This window comes from Pinus tabuliformis, chromosome J (genome assembly GCF_031772625.1).
Source record: "Pinus tabuliformis cultivar Carrire ecotype Pingquan chromosome J, CPIR1, whole genome shotgun sequence".
NCBI lineage: Eukaryota > Viridiplantae > Streptophyta > Pinopsida > Pinales > Pinaceae > Pinus > Pinus tabuliformis.
This window is the reverse complement of record NC_142295.1, coordinates 531,289,815-531,313,623: the sequence shown is the minus strand read 5'-3', so window position 1 is coordinate 531,313,623 and position 23,809 is coordinate 531,289,815. Positions and strand designations below refer to the sequence as shown.

Below are 23,809 nucleotides of genomic sequence, written 5' to 3'. Positions count from 1 at the left end.
CCCTGGGGATAAATGAAAATATTGACTTATAATATTTTTTTTCGGAGAGAAAAAGCTGTATGATTTATATTAAGGATATATAAATATCAGAGATACATATGCGTTCGGAATGATATCCAAAAAGGCAGCAACATTGTTGTAGGGGACTTATAATATATGTTTAAATGGAACTGCAAATTTTTGAGACTGATTTGGGATGTAACATAGAGACAGAAAAATTATAATTATTTTTAAATTTTCACAACTGATTCACTCTTTTATATAAGCAAAAGCATGGTTTTATTTTATATGTGAAGCATGAGATATATCGTAATTTTCCCTTTGTAATGGAATGGATTAACATGATGAATTAGATGAAATTTTCCAGTGAAACATATGTAATAATCATTTTTTTTTTCAGATCGCTGGAGCAACTCCCAGGTTTATATAGTGTTGCTTGAGATGAGATCACAAAACTTATTAAACCCACTTAACAGTTAAATCACATCCAATACCTATATAGCAATTTATTCTAGTTACAGATCAGAATAAAATGGATAACAACCAAAATTACAATTATAAAGATGAAAGGTCAAAAGAGATGAGGAAGAAGAAGCTCGGAAATGTTTAAACCATGAATATTATTTTTAGATGGTATGAGATAAACATGTTCCACTGTTAATTATATACATCAAAATGAAAATGCATAATCAAACCTGCAAATACAAAGATAGAACACTGGAAAAAGCAAAAGTCCAAAAAATTATAATGGTGTAAACCATTTAAAAGTTCAAACATAAATAGCCAATTACTGTAGTTACAAGAGTTAATACTTTTCGATTGTAGATTGAGAGATCCTAGTTACAAAATTGTGTTTGCATGAGTCTACAATCCCAAACACATTCCGGGTCTGGTTAATAAGATGGATTCCAGAAAACTATTATAAAATGGATCAACAACAAAGTTGAAGTATTACAACAATATATTTAATATAAATTTAAATGTCAAAATTGTTGATATTGAACTTGGGTAAGCCTCATTTCTCCAAACCACTCACAGATAAACCCATTTGATTGTTGTAATCTGCGAAGTATGCACTATTCTGTAGACGTATTAGGTCATGGACTTTAGCAATAAAATCATCGCATTTCTGCTTCAATTCATCATCTGTCACCATCGGTTCAGATTTCACAAGAACATGATCCTCGGCCATCAATTTTTTCATGTCAGAATCGTCTTCGCCTCTGTCTTGTGTCATACCATTAACACCGCTGCGGGTTCGCTTAGCAGATGGTTTTTTCTGCTCAGGTTTTGTAACAGTAAGACTCATGGAAATGGAATTAGTCCATTCAATTTTTCCAGGAGCTTCTCTGCTTTCCGTCCCAGTCCCCTCCAAAGCGTTCTGCTGCTTTGGCCTGGTTTCAATTTCCTTCACAAATGCACTTGAATCTCTATGTTGCTCGGTACTGGAAATTACACAGAACAATCCCGATTGGATGGAGAGAAGAACGATGATGATATTACACAAAATCAACCAGAAGACTGAATCAAGACGCCCAAGCTCAACTTGGGTGAAATAGCATATAGGAATCGAACTCAGCAGAGCTCCCCTTACAGCTTCCCAATGCCTGATAATGAGAGCCAAGGAGACCAACATCGTGGGCACAAACACATGAATGCCTATGCCTGGGTTACTTACAGAAATCCGGTGGCATACTTTTCCCTCTTCAAAATTCAGGGCTTTTGCCATTGATTCCTCTGCTTCAAGAGCGCCACCTCCTTCCCTTGCAACTTGGGATTTATAGGAATTCGTGATAGTGGATGCCCATGTGAAACGGAAGGAAAATCCATGAGCTCAGTCAAGATCGAGATGGAAGTGCGAAAGAGAGTAAAATCCACGATCACACCGAAGTCAAGGTCAGTTAAGATGCAGAGAGGAGACTTGAGCTATGGTCTATTGTTAATAACTGCTCAACTTTGACTGATTTGGATATCGATTACTTAGATGATTACTGTGTATGTCCGAAAAAATATGAGGGGTGAATTTAGAATTTAGGGGTTGAAAATAAACGAGTAATTGTTGCCATAATCCTGACGGAACTTCGGAATTTGCTGCTAATCTCAGGTAATTTAAAACTCCATGGTCCCAATGGTAAAATTATTGGGAAGTGTGTTTTATGAATGATTTCGACCTCATTTAAAACAAATTAATGATCGCCATAACCGTCTAAATCATAGTGTGGATTTGTCCCACAAAGTTTTCGCGTTTTTGAATAGATACGAAATTTAAAATTTGAACTTCCTGTTATTGAATTGAAAAAGAGAAAGCCATTATACCTCACATCAATAAAAAAGAGGTTTTTCTTACTTTAAAAAAGCGTTCGTGAGAAGAGCCCTTCGGCACTAGGCAGTTGCACGACGCGGACAAAATACGCGGCTCTTCATTAATTTGAACTTCTTGTTATTGAATTGAAAACAAATGGAGCCATTTTACCTCACTACAACAAAAAAAAAAAAGAGGCTTTTCCTATTTAAAAAAACGCGTAGTCTAATCAAGCAAAGGAGTTGCCCAGAAAGTTATGGAAATTTCGGTTATATTTAGAGAAAATCCCGCAAGGTTTTTTGTAAATCTAAGTTATCGTTGTTAAACTTCAAAATTTTAGGTGTCCTAAACGTTTTTGATGATGCCGAATCCATTTCCACCATCAAAAACACGATTCAAAAACAGTCTCTACAAGATTTTTTGAAATTTTTTTGCTCATATTCTGGCTACTTTTGGCCATCCAGGCAATTCCTCCGCCTAGTTAGACAACTCCTTTAAAAAAAAGCTGAGGTTAGATGCTCCTGCATCATGTAGTAAGGCATGAACCTAGTAGTATTAGATGCAGGAGAATATTTAAGAAAGCAGATTGGTTGGCATTCCTGGATAAATTTTAAGAGCATAATACTGAACTGACTAGATCATTTGCAAGGTCGTTTGACGGGGTCCATATTTGAAAATGTAACTCCTACTTGTCTTAGTTGTGATTCTTACTAAGTAAAGGACTCTGTTCCTAGTAGTTAGGATCTATTTCCTACATTGGTGTGTGGTTGAGATATTCTCTCAACCAACAGATTGTGTATGCATGTATATATGTAATTGGACTTGATTAATGAAACAATTGACATTATCAGATTTTATCATGGTATCAGAGCCCTGAGGGCTTCGCCCCTCGTGGTCTTGGCCCCTCCTGGGACATCTGTCGCTGAGCAACAAATCACTGCTTAGAGGCTGTGCGAATCTTCGTACCTGGTGCGGTAGAGTGTGCTAGTTTCAATTTTGTGGGTTATGTTTGTTATATTGCCGGAGTTGTTCACTGGGCCGGAGAGACACCACCGCTGCATGGATTGATTGGCGAACGTGGAGTAGCGGATTGTGGTTGAAGTGGCAGGTTGGCTGCAGATTCTCTTTTTTGAATCCAAGTGGAGGTTCTGCAGTGTTGTGGCAAAGGAGACGGCATAGAGGGAGTTGTCGCTCGTGGCTACACAGGCACCGTTGAAGAAGATATGCCTCAGGGATCAACACAAAATCCGATGGTGCTGGCATCTAGGCCGATTTGTGGCAAAAATGGCTTCCGACAACCCCAAACCAGCAGAATTACAGTCCTTTTGAGCTTGCCTACCCTTGAATCGGTCGATTCCGTGTTGTATCAGTACATTAACACCCTGCTAGCACGGAGATTCCATCTCGCACATTAAAGCTTTAATCTCGTGGCCCTTTTTGAAAATTATGTTGTTTCTGAAATTACGGGGAACGAAAGCTTAATTTTTGAAGGCTTTGAAGCGTCTAGATTGTTCTTGATACCTCCGATCAAGAATATCATCCAGGACATGAAGTGCGGCATCGGAAGTATTTCCAAGAGGAGTTTCGATGTGAATCTCTCCAACAACCACAGATCGTGGTCACATTCACACGGTGTCGCAACGATCTCCGGTGATGAGAATCACTGCAAAACAACCGTCGATATTTTGCTTGAGAGATAGTCATTTGCAGCAAAGCAGTGCAACCCTATATGAGAAGACAGGGAACTATGGGGGGTCAGCACATGGGTGACGCCAATGATGCCACCATGTCCCGCTGGCTGTAGTTGGCCGGCTTGAGGCACTTGGCTTGCCTAGGTCTAGATCACTGCTTTCTTTCCAATTCCCCTGTGCCGGGATATGGCTCTTTGTCAATGGAGGAGAAGCAGAAGTTGTTTAAGATGTTAAGAACCATGAACCTTGGTGGCGAGTCTGGACTGGAGCCTTTTACTCCCCCTAGGGTTACCATCGACGTGTTCATGACCCCCGAAATCAGAGGCGAGTTTGGTGTTGTGATTTTGGATTTACATGCCATGGATGACAATGAGCTGCATACTAAGCATGCAGAGGCAGAAGCTCTTGAAACATCACCATTCATGACTGTAAATGAAAGGAGATATGGAAATGAGTTTGATCATGGTGCTGAGTCTGGCAAGCTGGAGATGGGACCAGATATTAGCTTGTTCAGTTCATCTATAATTGATAAAGAAACCACTGGACGAGAAGGAAACTTGGCAAAATTTAAAGTTGGAGTTCAACTAAGTGGAGAGTCGGTTGTCGTGTTATTGTTTTTTATTGTAAATAGTGGTCAAAAGTCATGTTGGGCAAAGATAGAGAAATTTGATATTTTGTCAACTTGAAAGTTTATTTTTTATGTCTTGGATAAAATTATCGTGCCTTATTGAGCCTAGCTAACTCAATTTAGGTAAAGTTATTTTGTTAGAATTTGTGACTCTAACAAATGATGACAAGTTAAGTATGGAGTTCCAAGATTTAATTGACAAAGAAAAAGATGCCCAAGACGTGAAACCTGCAGCAACAATGATTAAACGATGATGGATGATGAGGTGAGAGTGTGAGTTTGTGGAATAGACTCTATTATGTTGTAATGTAAGCAAGTTTAGGATGTTTTGTATTGGTCTTTGTAATGTATGTACTTGGTAACTCCAAGAGTTGGAGTTGTGTTGTATGCCTTGTAAGGCATGTGTATCCCCATACAGTTCGTGGTAATCTAAAAACCACTTTGTATTTGCAGTGTCAGTTTGTGGTAAGCCGAAAACCACGTGTAACAGTGAAGTGGGACAGAGATTCCTGTTGGCATGGTTTAGGGTTAGCTGAGAAAACCCTTGGCCTCATTGAGTCAAGTCTTTGGTGAGCCTTAGTGGTTGGAGTGCCCTAGTGGCAAGTTTGTAGCCCAGAGTGGCTGGAGTGCCCTAGGGGAAAATTTGTTGCCCATAGCGGCTGAGGTGAGCCTTCGTGGCTGTGTTTAGCCTTTGTGGTTGAGAGCCCTTGGAGGCATGGTTGAGGATGATCCGATAAAACCCAATGCATGGTTATAGGTAATCCGACAAAACCCAAGTTAACAATGATGCAGGGGGATTTACCTAGGTTAACAATGATGGAGGGAGATTTATAGGTACAGGTACATGTATGCAGCTATAATGGTTGACAGAACCATGTATGTGAAGGACATCCTACAAGACTGGCGGTTGCAGTGGTTGGCACCCATGCATTCCGATAGATGGTTGTTCCTTTATATGGACATTGACATATTCTTTTGTTATGTTTGACCACAACTAGACTTTGTAGATTGATATTCAGAGAAGTAGTCATTAAGGGGGAGTGTTGGAAAATGTAACTCCTACTTGTCTTAGTTGTGATTCTTACTAAATAAAGGAGTCTGTTCCTAGTAGTTAGGATCTATTTCCTACATTGGTGTGTGGTTGAGGTATTCTCTAACCAACATATTGTGTGTGCATGTATATATGTAATTGCATTTGATTAATGAAACAATTGACATTATCAGGGTTTATCAGTCCAAGTGCAAGTTAGAGATGTGAAACTCAATTTTATAGAATCTTTTATCGTAGAGGTTACAAATTTATCTAAAGATGGTGGAAATTGGTTTAAAAAGTAGAAGATAAAGGGATAGATGTAGAAAGAATTTTTAGTAAACTCTGACATGGTTACAACTTAGCAAAAAACAAAAAACAAAGTAACTGATCAAACAAGATGTAATCTAAAAACAAGAACTCTAGCCAAAAAACATGAAAAAACAACCCAAAAATGAAAAGTGTGTATGCTGGAATGACGGTTTTTTTTTTTTTCGCGGGGTAAATTTTCAACATTTTTAAAAATGACAGTAAAACCAAATTTTGTTGCGCAAAAAACCCCTAAAATCACCCTCTGTCATGTCGGGGCTAGAAAGAATCACCCTCTTCTACCCTCCATTATGTTGGGGGCTAGAGGGTGATTTTGGAAATCATGCACACCCTAGCCCGTGGCCCCTTGACCACTTGGTTGGGGTGGCAGGCTGATTTTATTTATTATTTTTTAATGTATTATATATATATATATATATATATGAAAATTTAAAGTGTAAAAAAAAAGCCTCAGAAAAAGGGTTTGATGTTGCATCAACACTTTTCAAAATTGGCATGAAAGGCACTAACGCTTAAAATAAATGTGCAAAGAAAATTTAAAGTATAAAAAATATGCTCCCAAAAAAAAGGTTGTACTCTGAATCAACACTTTTCAAAATCGAATGATTTTCTGCTACCTCTCAAAATGTGAGAACTCGGTTCAGTTCTTGTTTGATTTGTTACTGTGTTAAAAGAGCATAGTTGCAAAAATATTGAAAAATAAGTTGAGAGATATCTTCTTTTTCCTTCAGAAGCACATAACTTTTGAACATGGGTATGGTTTAGTTTTCTTTTATGAGATCAATATGTTGTATTATCTACCTAATAGTCTCAAGAAAATGCTTTCAATATTCAAAACAATTCAACAAACACAGATAGAAGTTTATATCATTTTGGGATGGTTAAAATTATGGTTGAGGTTATGTTGCATCAAAAAAATGATAATTGTGAGGCATTCCTCATAAGGAATTACTTACAGAAGCTCCCAAAGCTCTGTTGGAGGTAGAGGTTTGAGGCACAAAAAGAAAATGAACCGAAGCTAGGATTTTAGAGGCAGGAATTTCAAACCCTGATCCTAAGCCTATGGGTTATAATGAGAAAGAAAGAAGTAGGGTTAGGGTTTCAAACCTTACGCTAAAAAAGTTAAAGTGTAGCTATGAGGAAACAATAAGAAATAATCAACAAGGAAGCAAACAGAGGAATTGATGGAGAAAAATGTAAAAGGAGAAAAGAAAAGGAAAATCGTTGTACATAAGTCAAAGCATAGTAAAGCTACGAAGATTAAAAAGAAGAAACCCATAGAGATTATAGATGAGCCTCAAAGGACTACTCAAAGCATGTGTAAGAGTTTGAAGAAACAAGGTAATATTGAAATTATGAAGCAACCAATAATTGAAGTCAATGAATATGATGAAGAAAACAATGGTCCACAAGAAAAGGAGATTCCTTTAAAATTCAATAGAAAGAGACCAAAAGTCTCTGTGTCATTATTATCTATAGCTCCAAAACCAAAATTTAGTAGTCCAGAGATTGATACAATGTAACATAAAGTTTATAAATATATTGAATCTCTTCAGAAAGACACACTGAATGCATAGGCTGGACAATATGATTAGGTATCATCTCTTGTTTATAGTCCACTAACAACTCCTACTTACAATCCACCCCCTTGTTTTTACGAAGAAAAGGAAACAATGGAAAAGTTAAATGAAGAAATTAGGGAGTTAGGAGTTTTGGAACAACATATTAAGGATGACAATGAAGTCTTGAAAACCCAGAACCAAAATATGTTGAAGAGAATTCAATACTGGTACAGGAAAAATCAAAATCTTAAAAAAGTTAAAAAAATAATTCATGTAAAAATTATAAATTTAAAAACTAGGATCCTACTAAGGAAACTTGGATGGTCCATTACAATGAAAAAGAAAAGAGCCTCAAGCAATAACTTAGACATTTTGATCCAAGCCACAAAGACCATGGTGTAGTCGGGGAAGACTTCAAAATTTTGCAATTTTATCTATGCATGGGGACATGCAAAATCCTCAGCATGTGGAATGTTGAGCCTTAAGAATGAGCTAATGTCATATTTTTTTCCATTTATTTGCCTACTATATTCTTAGAAGCCTACTATATTTACTATCTCACACTCCATTGCTATCATTTTGATTTAAAATTATTTCATAAGCTACAGGGATTAGATTAGAGAAATCCAAGGTAAAGTGTCCATATTTTTACATTTTCATGCATTCTTAAGTAAAAATGGTTTAAATATTGTAGCAACATAAATTGATCCATTTTGTAGTCTGTCTTTGATTCGTTTTCTAAGTTGTAGGTTTATGCAAGTACATGTGTAATACAACAAAATCATGAGTTGGGGGACTTGGAAAATGGTAACCTCAAGCTCCTCTACCTATATGATTCAATTCAACGCTTTCCATATCATCAAAAAAGAAAATTCAAAGGCATAGTCGAAGTGGTGGCAGAGTATGGCGGAGAACATGGACCCGCAATGAGTTGTTGGCACGAGTTTCATATTCTTGTCTTATGGTTTCATAAAATTTGAAGATAATTATTTTAACAAAACAACTTTAGAATCTTATATTCAAGATGTATAAATGCTCATAGATGGAATGATAATAGACAATATTGTTGTTGGTAAACACTTTACTCATTAGTTACTTTAGTAGTACTCATTAGTTACTTTAGTAGTTTTAGATATCATACAACTTCCTTAATAGTGTGAAATTGAGCACGAGGGTCCCCTGAATGGAATGTAGTTGAGTCAACTAGTGGAGGGCATGTAAGACTATGTAGAGGTAGCAACTAGTTAGAGTATTCTTGAAAATGTGTCTATGTGTTCTCAATGTGTATATGTGTCTTTGTGGAGATGTGGATGAAGACAAGTGAAATCTACAAAAACAAATGAAGAAAATAATAATGAAATATATGACAAATGGCATCTTTTTCAACGAGTATGTAGATGAATCTCATAAAATCACTGTTAATACAATTATGACATAAAAATTACAAGAATAAAGAAAATTATTGAATTTTATTTCGATACTAAAAATCAATGAACACAACAAGGACACATATTCATGTCATGCGTAAATATAGAGAACCTGATAATGCACACTTGCAAATGGTAGTATTTTAGTTTCATCATTTAATATAAAAAATGAATTAAAAATGAGAGAGTAAATCTATTGTCGTGCCATTAACTCTTTTTACCGTGCACTTAGCGTCAAGGTCAAAGAGTAATAAGATTCGGAAAGGAAGAAGCAACTCCCCTTCCTATTGTGAGCGTCTCTTTCTCCTGTAAACAATAAATCACATGTAAAAAGTAGAATTCATGTTGTTTGCAGTGATTGGTCCACCTTTTTCAAGAGATTAGATTTTCAATAAATAATATTTTTCTTCTCATAAATGATATTCATCTTTATCAGACTCTGGCTCAATTGCTTAGAAATGGAATTACTTAGAAATATTTTTGTTATGAATACTACAAGAAATTGATATTGAGAATATGTCAGCCCATAAACATGTGGTATCAGTCATTATGCATTATATATACCTTTTGCCAAGTCAAGACAAAGTTGTTACATGGATGTTAGAGCATCGCAAGCGTTACATGGATGTTAGAGCATCACAAGCATTACATGGAGGTGGAGCATTACATCATCAGGGATTTGTGATACATAACTATGAATGCATTACATTTTTTTCCAGCATGAAAAAAAAGCAGAATATTTATATTATGTGGTCCAATATATAGACATGATACAACTATTGTATGTTAGGTATATCTACCTATCAGATCCAAAATAACAGCACCATGAGCCGAATATAAAGTATGTGGGAAATAAACAACAAAAACATAATAAGACGTATTAGGATGTGAAGCAAAATTGGTACCAGACCATGCGGCCCATAAAATATGATTATGTACCGGGCAACTGAAAATCATGAATCTGGAAGGAGATGTTGTCCAAAATAACCTGCATCCTCCATACTCCTTGAGGCGCGGAAAGCCCCAGTTTTGACAGAGCATCAGCTTTACTATTCTTTTCCCGGCCAATGTGAGAGATTGTGAAGTCCTTCCGTTTATGCCACAGCTTCTCGATCCAGCTCAACCAACCGGATAGGTGGATATTTTTTATGTTGTTTCTGGACAGAACATGGTCAATGGTGACCTTGGAGTCTCCGTAGATATGGAGGTTTTGGATACCCAGGAAGTCGGAGAAATAGATGAGACCGGCGAGAGCCATAATTTCAGCTTTGCTACTGGTTCCGGGACCTCCGTTCCAATATAATTCAATAGCTTGATCTTCTTGAGTATTAATGTATACACCGCAGGCGCATATGTTGTTCTGGGCAGCGCCGTCGAAATATGCGCGGGGAAATCCATAGACAGCGTTTGTCTGATGGTACCTTCCTTTGATGACCTTGGGTCTCTGTTGGCGATCAAGGGATCGATCGAGGGCACCATATAAACAATAAATAGATTCAATGACATATGAATGTGGTTCCCTTTTTTATTCAAAGATTATTTGATTACGCCATTTCCAGATGTACCAAATGGTAATTAAAAATATCAGCCTCCGCGAGCAGCTCATGGTGCTCCATTCATAGAAAGTCTCCATGAACTGGAGCATAAATGGTGCACAATATGTATTCAAATAGTCAAGAAATCTAGTAAGAATTTATGTCAACCGATTTACAAGTTGGACTATGTAATACATTACATAGTATATTTTACAGGATGCTAAGTTAGTGTAGATCATGATGTTATGCATTGCATTATATGTGAACCGGACAGGCTATGCCAGAGAGTAGCTACAACTATGCCAGAACATCACTAGACTAGTAACCCTCTACCAAAATAGAGCAAACCACACCAATATGCATTCGATTCTAGGATGTATGCATTAAGGTTTGATCAGTGGTGCTCTTCTTAACGAATTTTATGTGAAGTGATGATGCACGAATCATAATTATATGTTCCTTGTTCAAGTCTCTGGCATGGTGACAACATCTCTAGAATGTCGTGGAATGGAGGTCATGCTGGAGGCCAGAGTTACTAGTATACCATTCATAAAATGAGACGAATAACCCTCTTGTTCAATGCTTTGTATATTAGATTGTTTACCGCATGAAAACAAAGTTATGAATTTGAATATGTTGGTGAAATATAGTGCATGCTCCTCAGATGACCAATCCAAAGTCACAGAGACAGAAAATAAACATAGATCATCCATATACAATCAACATGATTGAACACTTAATGCAAGAAATCCATTTTACTATAGATCCTTGTTTCACTCAATAAATGTTCTTTCCCGTGAAACGTGCATTCATAATTGACGACGTGCTTTAATTTATGACAACATGTAATTAGAATAATCTAGTTGGCAGGGGTTGTTTGGCCCTCTGCATGAGTTTTTGGAATCATTGTAGTTCTATTGGAATTGATTGTTTACCCCCTTGCATGAGTTTTTGTTTTACTCTATCCTAGTCATTTGTGAATGGAGACAGTGTTGAGAAAAGCAAAGAAACTATTAAATAATTAAATATTTCCAAAACTTAAATAAACTATTTGAATGCCAATATATAATCATAAAATAAAATATCTCACCATGCCATATTAAGTAATATTAATGTTCATAACTTAAATAAAATATAGCATTTTAATATAAACAATGTTACATATGTAAAATATTTCAACATCAACTATGTATATATAGATATAATGTAAAGCAATTAAAAAAATTATATTCTTATACTTATAACATTTTTAATCATTTCAAGTAATTTCACTATTTTACATTTTCGTTATATTTTTTGGTTAATTTTGTCTAAAATGTAGCAAATATTTGTTGTGATTGCAAATTAGTTACTTTGTGTATATAATCCAAGTGCCCAATAAGAATTTCAAGGCATATATATATATCATATGTGGAAAGGATTAAATCTCAAGGTGCAAACATTTTTTCAAGTTTTTCACTCTAAAAAGCTTTACATATTAAGGGATTTGATCTCTCTCGGTAATTGGTGGATACGTGATTGTGATTGATCTATATTGGTGAAAAGCAATGAAAAGAAAACATAAACTTACGGTTAAAATATTTTTAAACATTCCAAGTAATATCACTATTTTACATTTTTGTTATATTTTTTGGTCAATTTGACCTAAAATCTAGTAAAAAATTGTTGGAATTTCACATTTAAGTTGTGTAGTCTATACAATCCAAGTGATCAAGAGACATTCAAGACATTGTATCATGCATTTAAAAATGTGATATTAACTATATATATAATGGAAAGGGATTAAATATCTTGAGGTGCAAACATTTTTCAAGTTTTGCACTCTAAAAGGGTTTACATATCAAGAAATTTGATCTGCTCTCCACGCTTGATATCATTAAAATGAATATATATAACATTTAATATGAACAAAATAATAAAATATTTCAATGCTCGTATTATGTAAAAAAATTTAATGTCAATTATGCATATATGTATATATTATATAAAGAATTTAAGAGAAAAAATTATTGTTAATTTTTTTTTAAAATCATTTCAAGTAATCTCACTACTTTTGTGATATCCCTTAAGCAAATAATAATTTTAATAACATAAAATTATTATTTATTTATTTATTTATTTAGTGTGATTTGAATGGTTGTTGCCAGGAATTAGTTATAATTGATGGTAATACTTGTGAAACTAAAAAACATCCAAATTAAACTCACCTCAAGACATCCAATAACCTAATTGAATCTCATCATCAAGGCAGTCTTTTTGCTACACTGTTGCAACATATTTTGGGAGTAATTTTTCTCTGCACTAGAAGTTGTCGCCGACAAAACCGTAAAAGATATTGCCTATATTGTGAACACCTCCTTATTTTTTTTAAGGCATTCCATGCTTTACCATTCATCTTTTATTTTGAGCAATGTTTGGTAGTGGAGCTGCAGATGGATGCCAGAAGATTATGGCACAACAATATTTTGTGTTTGGTTTTGTTGTCAATATTGATGTAGGTAGGGTGTGAAGACTCAGACAATACGTCGTGCATATAGTCCCTCAACCCTTGTGCTCCTTATTTGATCGTGACCATGAAGTCTCATGCCACATGCTACTTTGCTCTCATATTTGTCATTTGAGTGTTGGTATGCTAAGGTTGTGGTAGACCCTGTTCATCATTGTCAATGGGTTGATGGTACCCAAGATTCAAGAAACATTTTCAGTGGGAGGATAGATGCTTTCACTGCATTGCCTTCATGAACTTTGTTGACTAAATACTTGTTATTGAATGGGAGATGAGTAGTTGTTAATTAGCCCATCAACAAACTCCAACCATCGAATGGAAAGATAAGATAAATTAACCATGTTATTTTTCTTGAAAAATTTGCATAGTTTATGCACATCAAAAGATAAGTTAGTAATGTTATTATCTTGAAAAAGAATGCATGCGAACTTTACACATAAAAGATAAGAAAACAATGTTATTTTATTGGAAAATATTGTAGGGAAATTATGTGTGGAAAGCTAGATTATTTTATTAATTTTTTTGGAAATATTCACATGGTTTCTATGCATTAGACTCGTGGAAAAGAACACATGCTTATGTGCATAAAAATAATAGCTATTATGTATGTTTTATTGAGGAATGAATATGTCCTTATATGTACATAGATAATAGTTGTTTTGCTAAAGTTTCTTGAAAAAGAACACACACACACACATATATAGCTATTATATTAGTTTTCTTGAAAAAGAATATGTGTTATATACGCATGTAGAAATAATAGCTATTGTGTTAGATTTCTTGAGAAAGAATATGTGTTCATATGCAGAAGAATACCATCTATGATGTTAATTTCTTTTGGAAAAAGAATATGTATTTACGTGCATCAAGAAAATAGTGTTGGGTTAATTTCTTTTGGAAAAAGAATATGTATTTACATGCACAAAGATCAAAGCTAATGTGCTAGTTTTTTTTTAAATATGGGTAGTTACGATGGTTTTTCTTTTGGAAAAGAATGTGTCTTGTGCAAAAAAATAATAGTTGTTGTGGTGTTTATATTTTGGAAAGATTTATCTCTTATTGTGTGGAGATAGTGATAACGAGGGTGATTATTTTAAATATTGATGGTTTTTCTTTTGGAAAAGAATGTGTCTTGTGAAAAGAAATAATAGTTGTTGTGGTGTTTATATTTTGGAAAGATTTCTCTCTTATTGTGTGAAGAGATAGTGATAACGAGGGTGATTATTTTAAATATTACCATGTCCTTGTGGGAAGAAGTAACTATTTCCCTTCCTTATGATGCATGTCAAGTAGGGATAAATGAGCATACCATGGTGATCTTTATGCATTTTACTTTATGCGTGTGAGATTTGGATGGTTAGACATGTTTCATAACCATACACATGCATAGATAAATATATATGTTTTGTAATTATGTTATTTTAATTAACACATGTCTATTGTCCATAAAAGACATGCCTCAATACTCTTTATACATTTTATTTATGTATGTGTTAGAAATTGGTTGTGAAGTTGAGGATGAGTGTAAAAGAAAAAGATCAATAACATCTTTTAACATTATTATGCATGTGCGAAAATGTGGAACATGAAAATATGTTTAAAATATAACTAGTAAAGATTGTTATTTGAGATATTCTGTATAATCATGGTGTGAATTTGTTGACGATAGTTACTGCAGGAAAGAATTGTGACTTAATATGTAAAAGATGGATTATATTTAAAATTATGGTAGGCAACGAACTAATGGTCGATGCATGCAGATTGAGGGATTGTCGATTACAGGATGATCCACTATAGGTAACAACCAAGCCACAAAGACACAATGTTTGAGGAATTGTGGGGTAAATGATATCATGATTAATGCAATGACCTTAAGTAAGTTATGTTTAAATTTAAAATGATATTTGTTTGTAAGATTTTAATAATGGTTAAGGGATGGACTCCCTTACATCCATTGAGTGAGGGGTGAACACCCTCACGAAACGTTTAACAACATAAACATTTGCTAATTTTTCCCTTTAGGGTTTCCAGGGTATATCAGTGTCCATTAGTGTGTTTGACTATTATGCCATTTTAATGATGTTGTTTCCTTGCATGATGTTTACACTTACAACATCAAATATGTGATTAACTAGCCTAATTAAATGAATGATGATAATGGGTTACAATAGGGAGCTTTATGTTAATATGTTGTAACAATGGTTGTTACATTATGTGACTTGATATTCTTTTTCTAAAGTTACTTTATGTAATAGTGATGATTTTAACTAATGGTAAGTTAAGGAACATGGAATAAGTGATGGGGAATATTACATGCTAGTAAACTCCGTAGAAATTTTCTAATCCTATATATTTTTACACGAGGTTTACTAGGGGGTGTTACAAGTGGTATCAAAGCAAGGTTGCAACATTGGCGCCTTTTGGGTTCTGTAAGAATGCGAAGTAGAAGTATGATGCTAATGGATACAAGTTCAAGTATGACTCTAATGAAAAACTCCATGGCAATGTATGTAGTAGACTACATTTGATATGAGATACACGATGATGTTAATAACTAGAGATTACAAAGGGGCTTGTACAAACCTACTGCTTGGATCTCCTCTAGTTTTCTTCGAGTAATTGTTTCATAAAAGAGCAGCTTTGCACCTGCATCACATTTGATAGACAATCTTTCATTCACCTGCACGTTCTACAAAAAATAAATAGTTTCTCCACATGCACTTTGGATGGCCCTACACAAAGAGAATAACCAATCATTTTGCTCCATCCACGAGTGCTCGCCTTCCCTAGGCCTTGGTTGCTTGCGATGGAAGTCGGCTTCTAGCCATGGACCGTGAGTCACAGCAACTGCCTACATAGAGAATGAGGAAACCCTAGTGTTGCTCGCACTCGCCATCACACTTTGTTTAGTTATTAATATTATCAATTTACAATTTTTTATTTGTTTTAATTACTTAGAAAACTAAATTTTTACAATGTAAATTTTAAATTATTCATTTTTTAAAATGTATTTTAGCTTTTTATTATTTTTTTATCTTAAAAAATAATGTAATGAAAGTCCATATTATTTTGCTAAATTGTCTTATGTGAAATATTTTTTACTGTTTTGAGATCTAATTTTGTTTTTATAGAATGTAATTTTTACTTTTCAAATTTAGTTGTTATGTATTAGTTTTTAAATATTTATAAATTAATTAGATTGACATAGACCCATCTGAATCTACCAAGCACCATGAGGGATCAGCTTTCTCTAGATGCAAATTTCTTTTTGAGTACAAAGTCTGAGGAAAGGTTTGCACCTCTAGAGATTTGATTCTTCTCATCAGTTGATAGATTCTTAGTTAAAATAGCTCTATGTGGGTTCTTCATAATATTATCAGTCCCTGTCAAAGCAGTATTTTAGCAATACATTTGCTTGACCATTATTAGTTTAGCATTGACTAATGCAACTTATAATGTTTAGCTTGGAAAATAAATATTTATTTTTCAATATTATTAAAAAAATGATTTTCGAACATTTGATTGAAGCATAATTTGAAGGTCTTATTGCAACATTTGTAGAAGATAATGGCATGTGGATAACTACTTTATGTTGATAAGGTTGCAATATTCATGCATTCTTTGTAAATATTTGTGTTCTTCCCACCATAATTTAATCAAATCTTTGCATAAAATTCAGATATTAATTTAAGCAAATGTTTGCATAAAAATTGGATATTTTTTGTTTTCCTCAACACTTATGTAAGAGTAAACTTGTAAATATGTAGACTTACAAGTTGTTACTAACCACCAAAGTTTATTTATGTCCATGTGTGTGAGCAAGCAATTAACCAACATAGATCCATCTTAACTCTGAATTTACCAAAAGTGTTAAGAGGGATCAAATCTCTCAAAATGCAAACTTTTTTGAGTGCAAAAGTTGAAGATTGTATTCCCCTCGTCCCTTAATAGAAACTAAGATGGATTTTTTGATTTTATTTTTATTAAAAGTTTGAGTTAATATATTTTTAATAGTAGCCAGTATAAATAGTTTATTCAAAGTAATTATAATCTTTTTTTTATTTTAGATTTAATCAAAAAAATGTTATAAAATATTTTGATTGTGAAATGAGTTATGATTTTTGGGCATGTCGTATTGTAACAAAGCTTATTTAAAAGTTAATGATATACATGATAAAGTGGAGGTGAATATCCATAGTTAAAATTCTTATTATAATGTAATCATAAATTTATGTGCTTATTAATTAAATTTAAATATGCTTATAGAATCATTATTTTAATTACTATGGTAAAATCTATCTTAATTTTTAGCTACTATTTATATGTTATATATTTTAATGCATATATTATGATTTTCTTTTATCAAAAAAAATTGTTCATAATTTTATTAATAAAAATAAAATTACCATATACTTGTTTACAAATATCATCAACATCACCCCAGACTAGGTGGTATAGTGCCTTTTGGCCAAAATTTTCCACTCCACATATCGTTTTATTAGTTCCTCACTTATTTATATTATATAAATTTCACATCTATTTTAATTTTTAACTTTATTAAACTTTGATTTAATCTCTACCTAATATCTATGAAATATTTTTATAGTAGTAGTGAGGATAGATGGTTTACATATATCTCAAAAATAATTATAATATTTTGGCTTTTAGATTTAATTAAAAAATGTTCTAAAATAAAATAAAATATTTGATTTAATCTCTACGGAATATCTGTGAAATATTATTTTAGTAGTAGTGAGATAGATGGTTTACATATATCTCAAAAGTAATTATAATATTTTGGCTTTTAGATTTAATTAAAAAAATGTTAAAAAAAAAATTATTTATATTGTGAAGTGAGTTATGGTTTTTGGGCATGTTGCATTGATTGGTCATGACACTAATGGTATTGTAACAAAACTTATTTACAAGTTAATAATATTTGTATATGTATGTTTCCAAAGTCCGTCATCATGGTGATGTTATTTTCTAGACATCTCTTAATTTGTACACAATAATCAAGAAATAACATCACCAAGTTAATAATATTCACCATAAAGTGGAGGCTCATAACGTAAGTGTATTATAACTATTAAATTATTAAATTTTTATGTGCTTATTAATTAAATTTAAATATGGATATAGAATCTTATTTTAAATTTATATGGTAAATAAGTCGTACATTTTAATGTGATATGTATATTATGATTTTTTTTAATCTAAAAAATTGTTCATAATTTTATTAATAAAAACAAATTTACCATATTACAAATTGAAATTCATCATTTATATTAATTTTATCTTTTTATAATTACTTGAGTCAACATTTAAATGATTACAATCATTTAGGAACACTACAAATATCCACATCACCCCGTACTAGGTTGTAGAGTGTCAGCCCAATTTATCCACTCTGCATCTCAATTTATTAGTTCCTCTCAAAGCAAGACTATAGATTCCATTTGTCTATTAACCACTATTAATTTAGAACATTGAGCAATGTGGGTTATAATTTTTTTGTTTATATTATATAAATTTCACGTCTTGTGTTTGAGATTGTTTTTCAGAATAAACAATCTAAAAAAAGTGAATCACAAAATCTTGAAATCAGAGGATAGAGCATTTACATATATCTAAAAAGTAATTATAACATTTTTGCTTTTAGATTTAATTAAAAATATGTTATAAAATTCAATTAAAACAAAATATTTTTATTGTGAAATGACTTGTGGTCTTTTGGCATGTTGTATTGATTGGTCATGATATTTTAACAAAGTTTATTTACAAGTTAATACTATTTGTATATGTACGTTTTCACAGTTTGTCATCATGGTGATGTTATTTTCTAGATATTTATATATAATCAAGAAAATAACATCATCAAGTTAATAATATCCATGGTAAAGTAGAGGTGAATATCATAGTTAAGAATCTTGTTATATCATAAAGTTATTATAAGCATGAAGTTTTTATGTGCTTACTAATTAAATTTAAATATAGTTATGGAATCATTATTTTAATTTATATGATAAAATGAATCTTAATTTATAGCTACTATTTATATGTTATATATTTTAATATGATATGTATATTATGATTTTATTTTATCTAAAAAATTGTTGATAAATTTATTAATAAAAACAAAATTATAATATAATAAATTCAAAAATCTAAAATTTAAACTTCCAGTTGAAAAAGAAAAAGCCATTATACCTGGCATCAGTAAAAAGGAGGTTTTTCTTACTTTAAAAAAGCGTTCGTGAGAAGAGAGACGTTCGGCAATAGGCAGTTGCACGACGCGGACAAAATACGCGGCTCTTCATTAATTTGAACTTCTTGTTATTGAATTGAGCAAACTTTGATTTTCGCTATTTTTTTTTGCATTTTGACGTTGTCGCTCCATTTAATCCAAAAACACCCTTCGCGTCAATGCAAAAATTTCGGGTGGAGAGGGCCCCTTACCTGTTCGCCACTGATTGCCTTTACCGATACTCGAGGCGATGTAATGGAATATCTGGCTGCAGTCAATGTGAAAAGTAAATCATCCGAAATTGACTTTCTTTGTAATTCAGGTTTAGAATGTAATGAAATACAAATTCATGAGCAAAATACAGAGTTACAGTGAAATTTTATTTTTATTAAGAAATAGAAGACGTTGAAATTGTAAAAATGTAGAATGAAACAAATTAGTTAAATGTAGAATGAAACAAATTAGTTTGAATATTAGAAGCTTATTTCTTATTAGAAATGTGAGGTACAAAGGGATGTGAGTTACCATCTCTTTTTTAACATCAAAAGCATTGGGAAAACTATATATATCGAAAAATCCAATTATAAGAGGAGTTGTTTTTAGTCTGATTTTTTGGACTTTCTGGTGCGAGAATCCGGTGGAAAAAATTGAGGTCAAATCTTGATTTGTGTTATTTAAACTGAGTTTTTGATTTTATATATGGATTCATTCAGCACCTTAAAAAACCCCTAGGGCACTTCCATTGTGCAGGGGTTACCCATCAAACTTGTGATTTCAATAAATTTCTGCTGGATTTTAGAGAAATTAGACCAGAAAAGCTTCAAAAAGTCTCACTATAGACAACTCATTAAGAAAACACCAAAAGGCTTGTGGGCCCCATTGGGGTCAATTGGTACATCATTTTCTCTAAACATCCAAAAACCCAACTTCAAGGGATGAAACACCGAAGGCTTGTGGGCCTCATTGGGGTTAGTTGGTACATCAACTTCCATGATCATAACATTTGCATACAATATTTGTTTGGTGTGTTTGGTACTCTGTTGGATAGGTTTAAACGATAATTATACATTTGCACTGACCTAGTTTTGTCTTTCCCCACCACTTAAAAAAACATCATTTAGGGCCTCAAAACAGCCCCAAAGTTAAAGACCCAAAAAACTATAGAGAAACGGCCAAAATGAAAAATTGTCATGATCATAACATTTGCATACAATATCTGTTTGGTGTACTTGGTAACCTATTCGAAAGGTTTAAACGATAATTATACATTTCCACTAACTTAGTTTTATCTTTCCCTACTACTTAAAAAAAACATCATTTAGAGCCTCAAAACAGCCTTAGAAGTTTTAGACCCAAAAAACTATACAAAAACTGCCAAAATGAAAAAATGTGCTTTGAGTAAGTGGAGTAAGTAAATAGTCATCATTATCTACTTGGATCATTCTCTATAGTAAATAACAAATAAAAAAGAACAAGTTTGCTTTAAAAGTAAGTCTTGTCTTGAGCATGAATCACACTTGCTGGTTTGAAAAGTGTCTACAAATGAATTTTGATGTGATTATCTCCGAAAAACAATTCTCAAAAAACCAACTGTTTTTATAATAGAATGAAAAGGGTTTGAAGTCTTTTCATGATGGAGGAACAAGTATTTTTAAGATGAAAACAAGTTTTCTCACATACAAGTTTAAGGTTATTTGATAGATAAAAAATATCAAACATGTCCATTTGATAATGGAAGGACACCAATAAACACCAGCTAAAAGTAGAAGATTACTGGAAAAACCCTGGTGCAGAATAGTAACAGGGAACTTTGAACCTGAACTCTTTGCATGCACTTTTCAACCACTAAACCGTAACCTAATAAATAAATATTCATACCCCATCGAACAGAGCTCAATCAATTAGACAGGAGTCAGCCACAGGGATACCATGGCCAATCGAGTTAACACTCACTAACAAATTGATTTTGATCTTTTTCTGGGACAGGAATCCGCCACAGGGATACCGTGCCAATCAAGTTAACCGTGACTAACAAATTGATTCTGATCTTTTTCTGGTTATATGGATGGGGTAAAGGGAGGCAATCATGGGATGTTTATTTTGATATCCAGAATCTAGTTTTATTCAACACCTAGTTTCAAAGAAATAGTATTACTGTGGAGCTTACCATGGGAATAAATGAAAATATTGACCTATAATACCCGTTTAAATAGAACTAAACAAGAAGTTAAATAGAACCGCAAATTTTTGAGCCTCATTTGTTATGTAACTTATAGACTTAAAAATTTGTAAAATTTCATAACTGGTTCACTCTATTATATAAGCAAAACAATAAAACAGAGAACAACCAGGAGATCCAAAAGAGACGAAGAGGAAGTCTCGGAAATTTTACAGCTATGAATATTATTTTTAGTTTTAGTTGGTATGAGATAAATATATTCCACTGAAACTGAAAACAAACACAGAGAGTCGAAACTTCTATAATTATAATTACAAGATTTCAGGATTCCCAACTCAAAGTTCAAACCTCAAAGTAGCCCATTATCGTAATTACAAGGTTCCATGCTTTGCATAGTAGATTCGGAGGTCCTACTTGCAATTTCAACTGTTGATTTTGTGTGTGGACGAGAAAACCAAAATCTACAATTGAATTACAGTCAGGCTAACAAGATACACCTATCCCATGGTTCCGCTATTCTGAAAATGTAATTGGTTACGAAATTGAACAATGAAATCATCGCATCTCTGCCTCAATTCATCACTGCTCCCATCCACTGTGACCATTGGTTCAGATTCCACAAGAGCCTGATCCTGGGCCATCGAATTTTTCATGTCAGAATCGTCTTGGCGCTTGCCCTGTCTCATACCATTAATGCGGCTGCGGGTGCGCTTAGTAGATGGTTGTTTCTGCTCAGGTTGTGTAACAGTAAGACTCATGGAAATGGAATTAACCCATTCATTTTTTCCAGGAGCTTCTCTGTTTTCTGTACCAGTCCCCTCCAAAGCACTCTGCTGCTTTGGCCAGGTTTCAATTTCCTGCACAAATGAACTTGAATCTCCATATTGGTCAGTACTGGAAGTTACACACAACAATCCCGATTCGATGGAGAGAAGAACGATGATGATATTACACAAAATCAACCAGAAGACTGAATCAAGACGCTGAAGTTCAACTTGGGTGAAACAGCATATAGGAATGGAACTTAGCAGAACCTCCCTTACAGCTTCCCACTGCCTGATGATGAGAGCCAATGAGACCAACATCATGGGCACAAACATATGAATGCCTATGCCTGGATTACATGTAGAAATCCAGTGGCATACTTTTTTCTCTTCAGAATTCTGGGCTTTTGCCATTGATTCCTCTGCTACAAGAGCGCCACCTCCTCCCCTTATGGATTGGGATTTATAGCAATTTCTCATAGTGGATGCCATTGTGAAACCGAAGGAAAAGGAAATCTATGAGCAGTACAAAGTTAAGCTCAGTCAAGATAGAGATGGAACAGGGAAAGAGAGAGGAAAATACTTGATCACCTCAGAGTAGAGGTTAGTCAAGATGCAGAGAGAAAAATTGAGGGCAGTGGGCTCCCATGGTCTGCAAATATTATAATTGCTCAACTTTGATTGATTTGGATATGGAATGCTTAGATTTATTATGTATATGTGTGAAAATATCGCTGGCCTAAAAGGGGTGAAGTTGGAATATTTTTTAATCTATTTTGTGTTTGAACTGGTTGAAAATGAACTGAGTAATTGTCCTTATAATCCTATGGAAACAATAGAGAGAAGATTTTTCCTACTTCTAAAAAATCGCTGAGAGCAGACACCAGGCAGTTGCCAGGAAGCCACAAATACACGGCTCTTCATTACTACTTACAGCGAGCGGATGAAAACAAATACCTCCTACCATTGGGGGTGGAACCGTGGATGTAGACATGCGAAGCATCGTATGTCCCTTCATAGATGTGTATCGCTTTCTTTTTCCTTTCCCGCCCGACAATGGAATTGTCCCATTCGTACTAAAGATCCAATCACCCATATTACCACTAAAAATCCAATCACCCACATGCCGATGGCAAGCCATACTATGCTATAGGGATTTTAATGCTTTATAGTACGCCCTTTTAGGTATGACCATAGCCATTCCATGCCATGGTAATCGGCCACAATAAATGTGGTTACGGGACAGCCCTGGTCATGCCATAAATCCCATGCTATAGGGATTTTAATGCCTTATAGTACACCCTTTTAGGTATGACCATAGCCATTTCATGCCATGGTAATTGGCCACAATAAATGTGGTTACGGGACAGCCCTGGTCCTCAGATGTCAGATATCTTAATAACTGCTTACATACATGGACATACAGCCATAGGAATTTCATGTCGCCTCCACCTTGATCGCCACTGCCACTGCCACCACCAGTCAGTAGGAACACTAGCATATACAATACAGGGTATACAACCTACGCATTTAATTCGCATATTAGTTTGAATTTGAATTTTGAGTTTGAATGTGAAAGCCCGCTCTCACAATTTTAATTTCTGATTG

General features: G+C 33.8%; 2 protein-coding genes across 2 annotated transcripts; both read right to left on the bottom strand.

The window, feature by feature from the left end:
- Positions 1 to 805: 805 nt before the first annotated feature.
- On the bottom strand, positions 806 to 1,840 carry LOC149228100 (uncharacterized). The gene has a single exon (XM_089375640.1). It carries the CDS (start codon positions 1,727 to 1,729, stop codon positions 1,016 to 1,018), a length of 714 nt encoding a protein of 237 aa, XP_089231766.1. The 5' UTR covers positions 1,730 to 1,840; the 3' UTR covers positions 806 to 1,015.
- Positions 1,841 to 21,632: 19,792 nt separating this feature from the next.
- Positions 21,633 to 23,093, bottom strand: LOC149228099 (uncharacterized). Its single transcript, XM_089375639.1, has one exon. The coding sequence runs from the start codon at positions 22,691 to 22,693 to the stop codon at positions 21,935 to 21,937; it is 759 nt and encodes a 252-aa protein (XP_089231765.1). The 5' UTR covers positions 22,694 to 23,093; the 3' UTR covers positions 21,633 to 21,934.
- Between the last annotated feature and the right edge of the window lie 716 nt (positions 23,094 to 23,809).

Bases quoted from the DNA above. Each gene is read 5' to 3' on its own strand.
- LOC149228099 (XM_089375639.1), bottom strand. From the start codon at position 22,693: ATGGCATCCACTATGAGAAATTGCTATAAATCCCAATCCATAAGGGGA.
- LOC149228100 (XM_089375640.1), bottom strand. From the start codon at position 1,729: ATGGCAAAAGCCCTGAATTTTGAAGAGGGAAAAGTATGCCACCGGATT.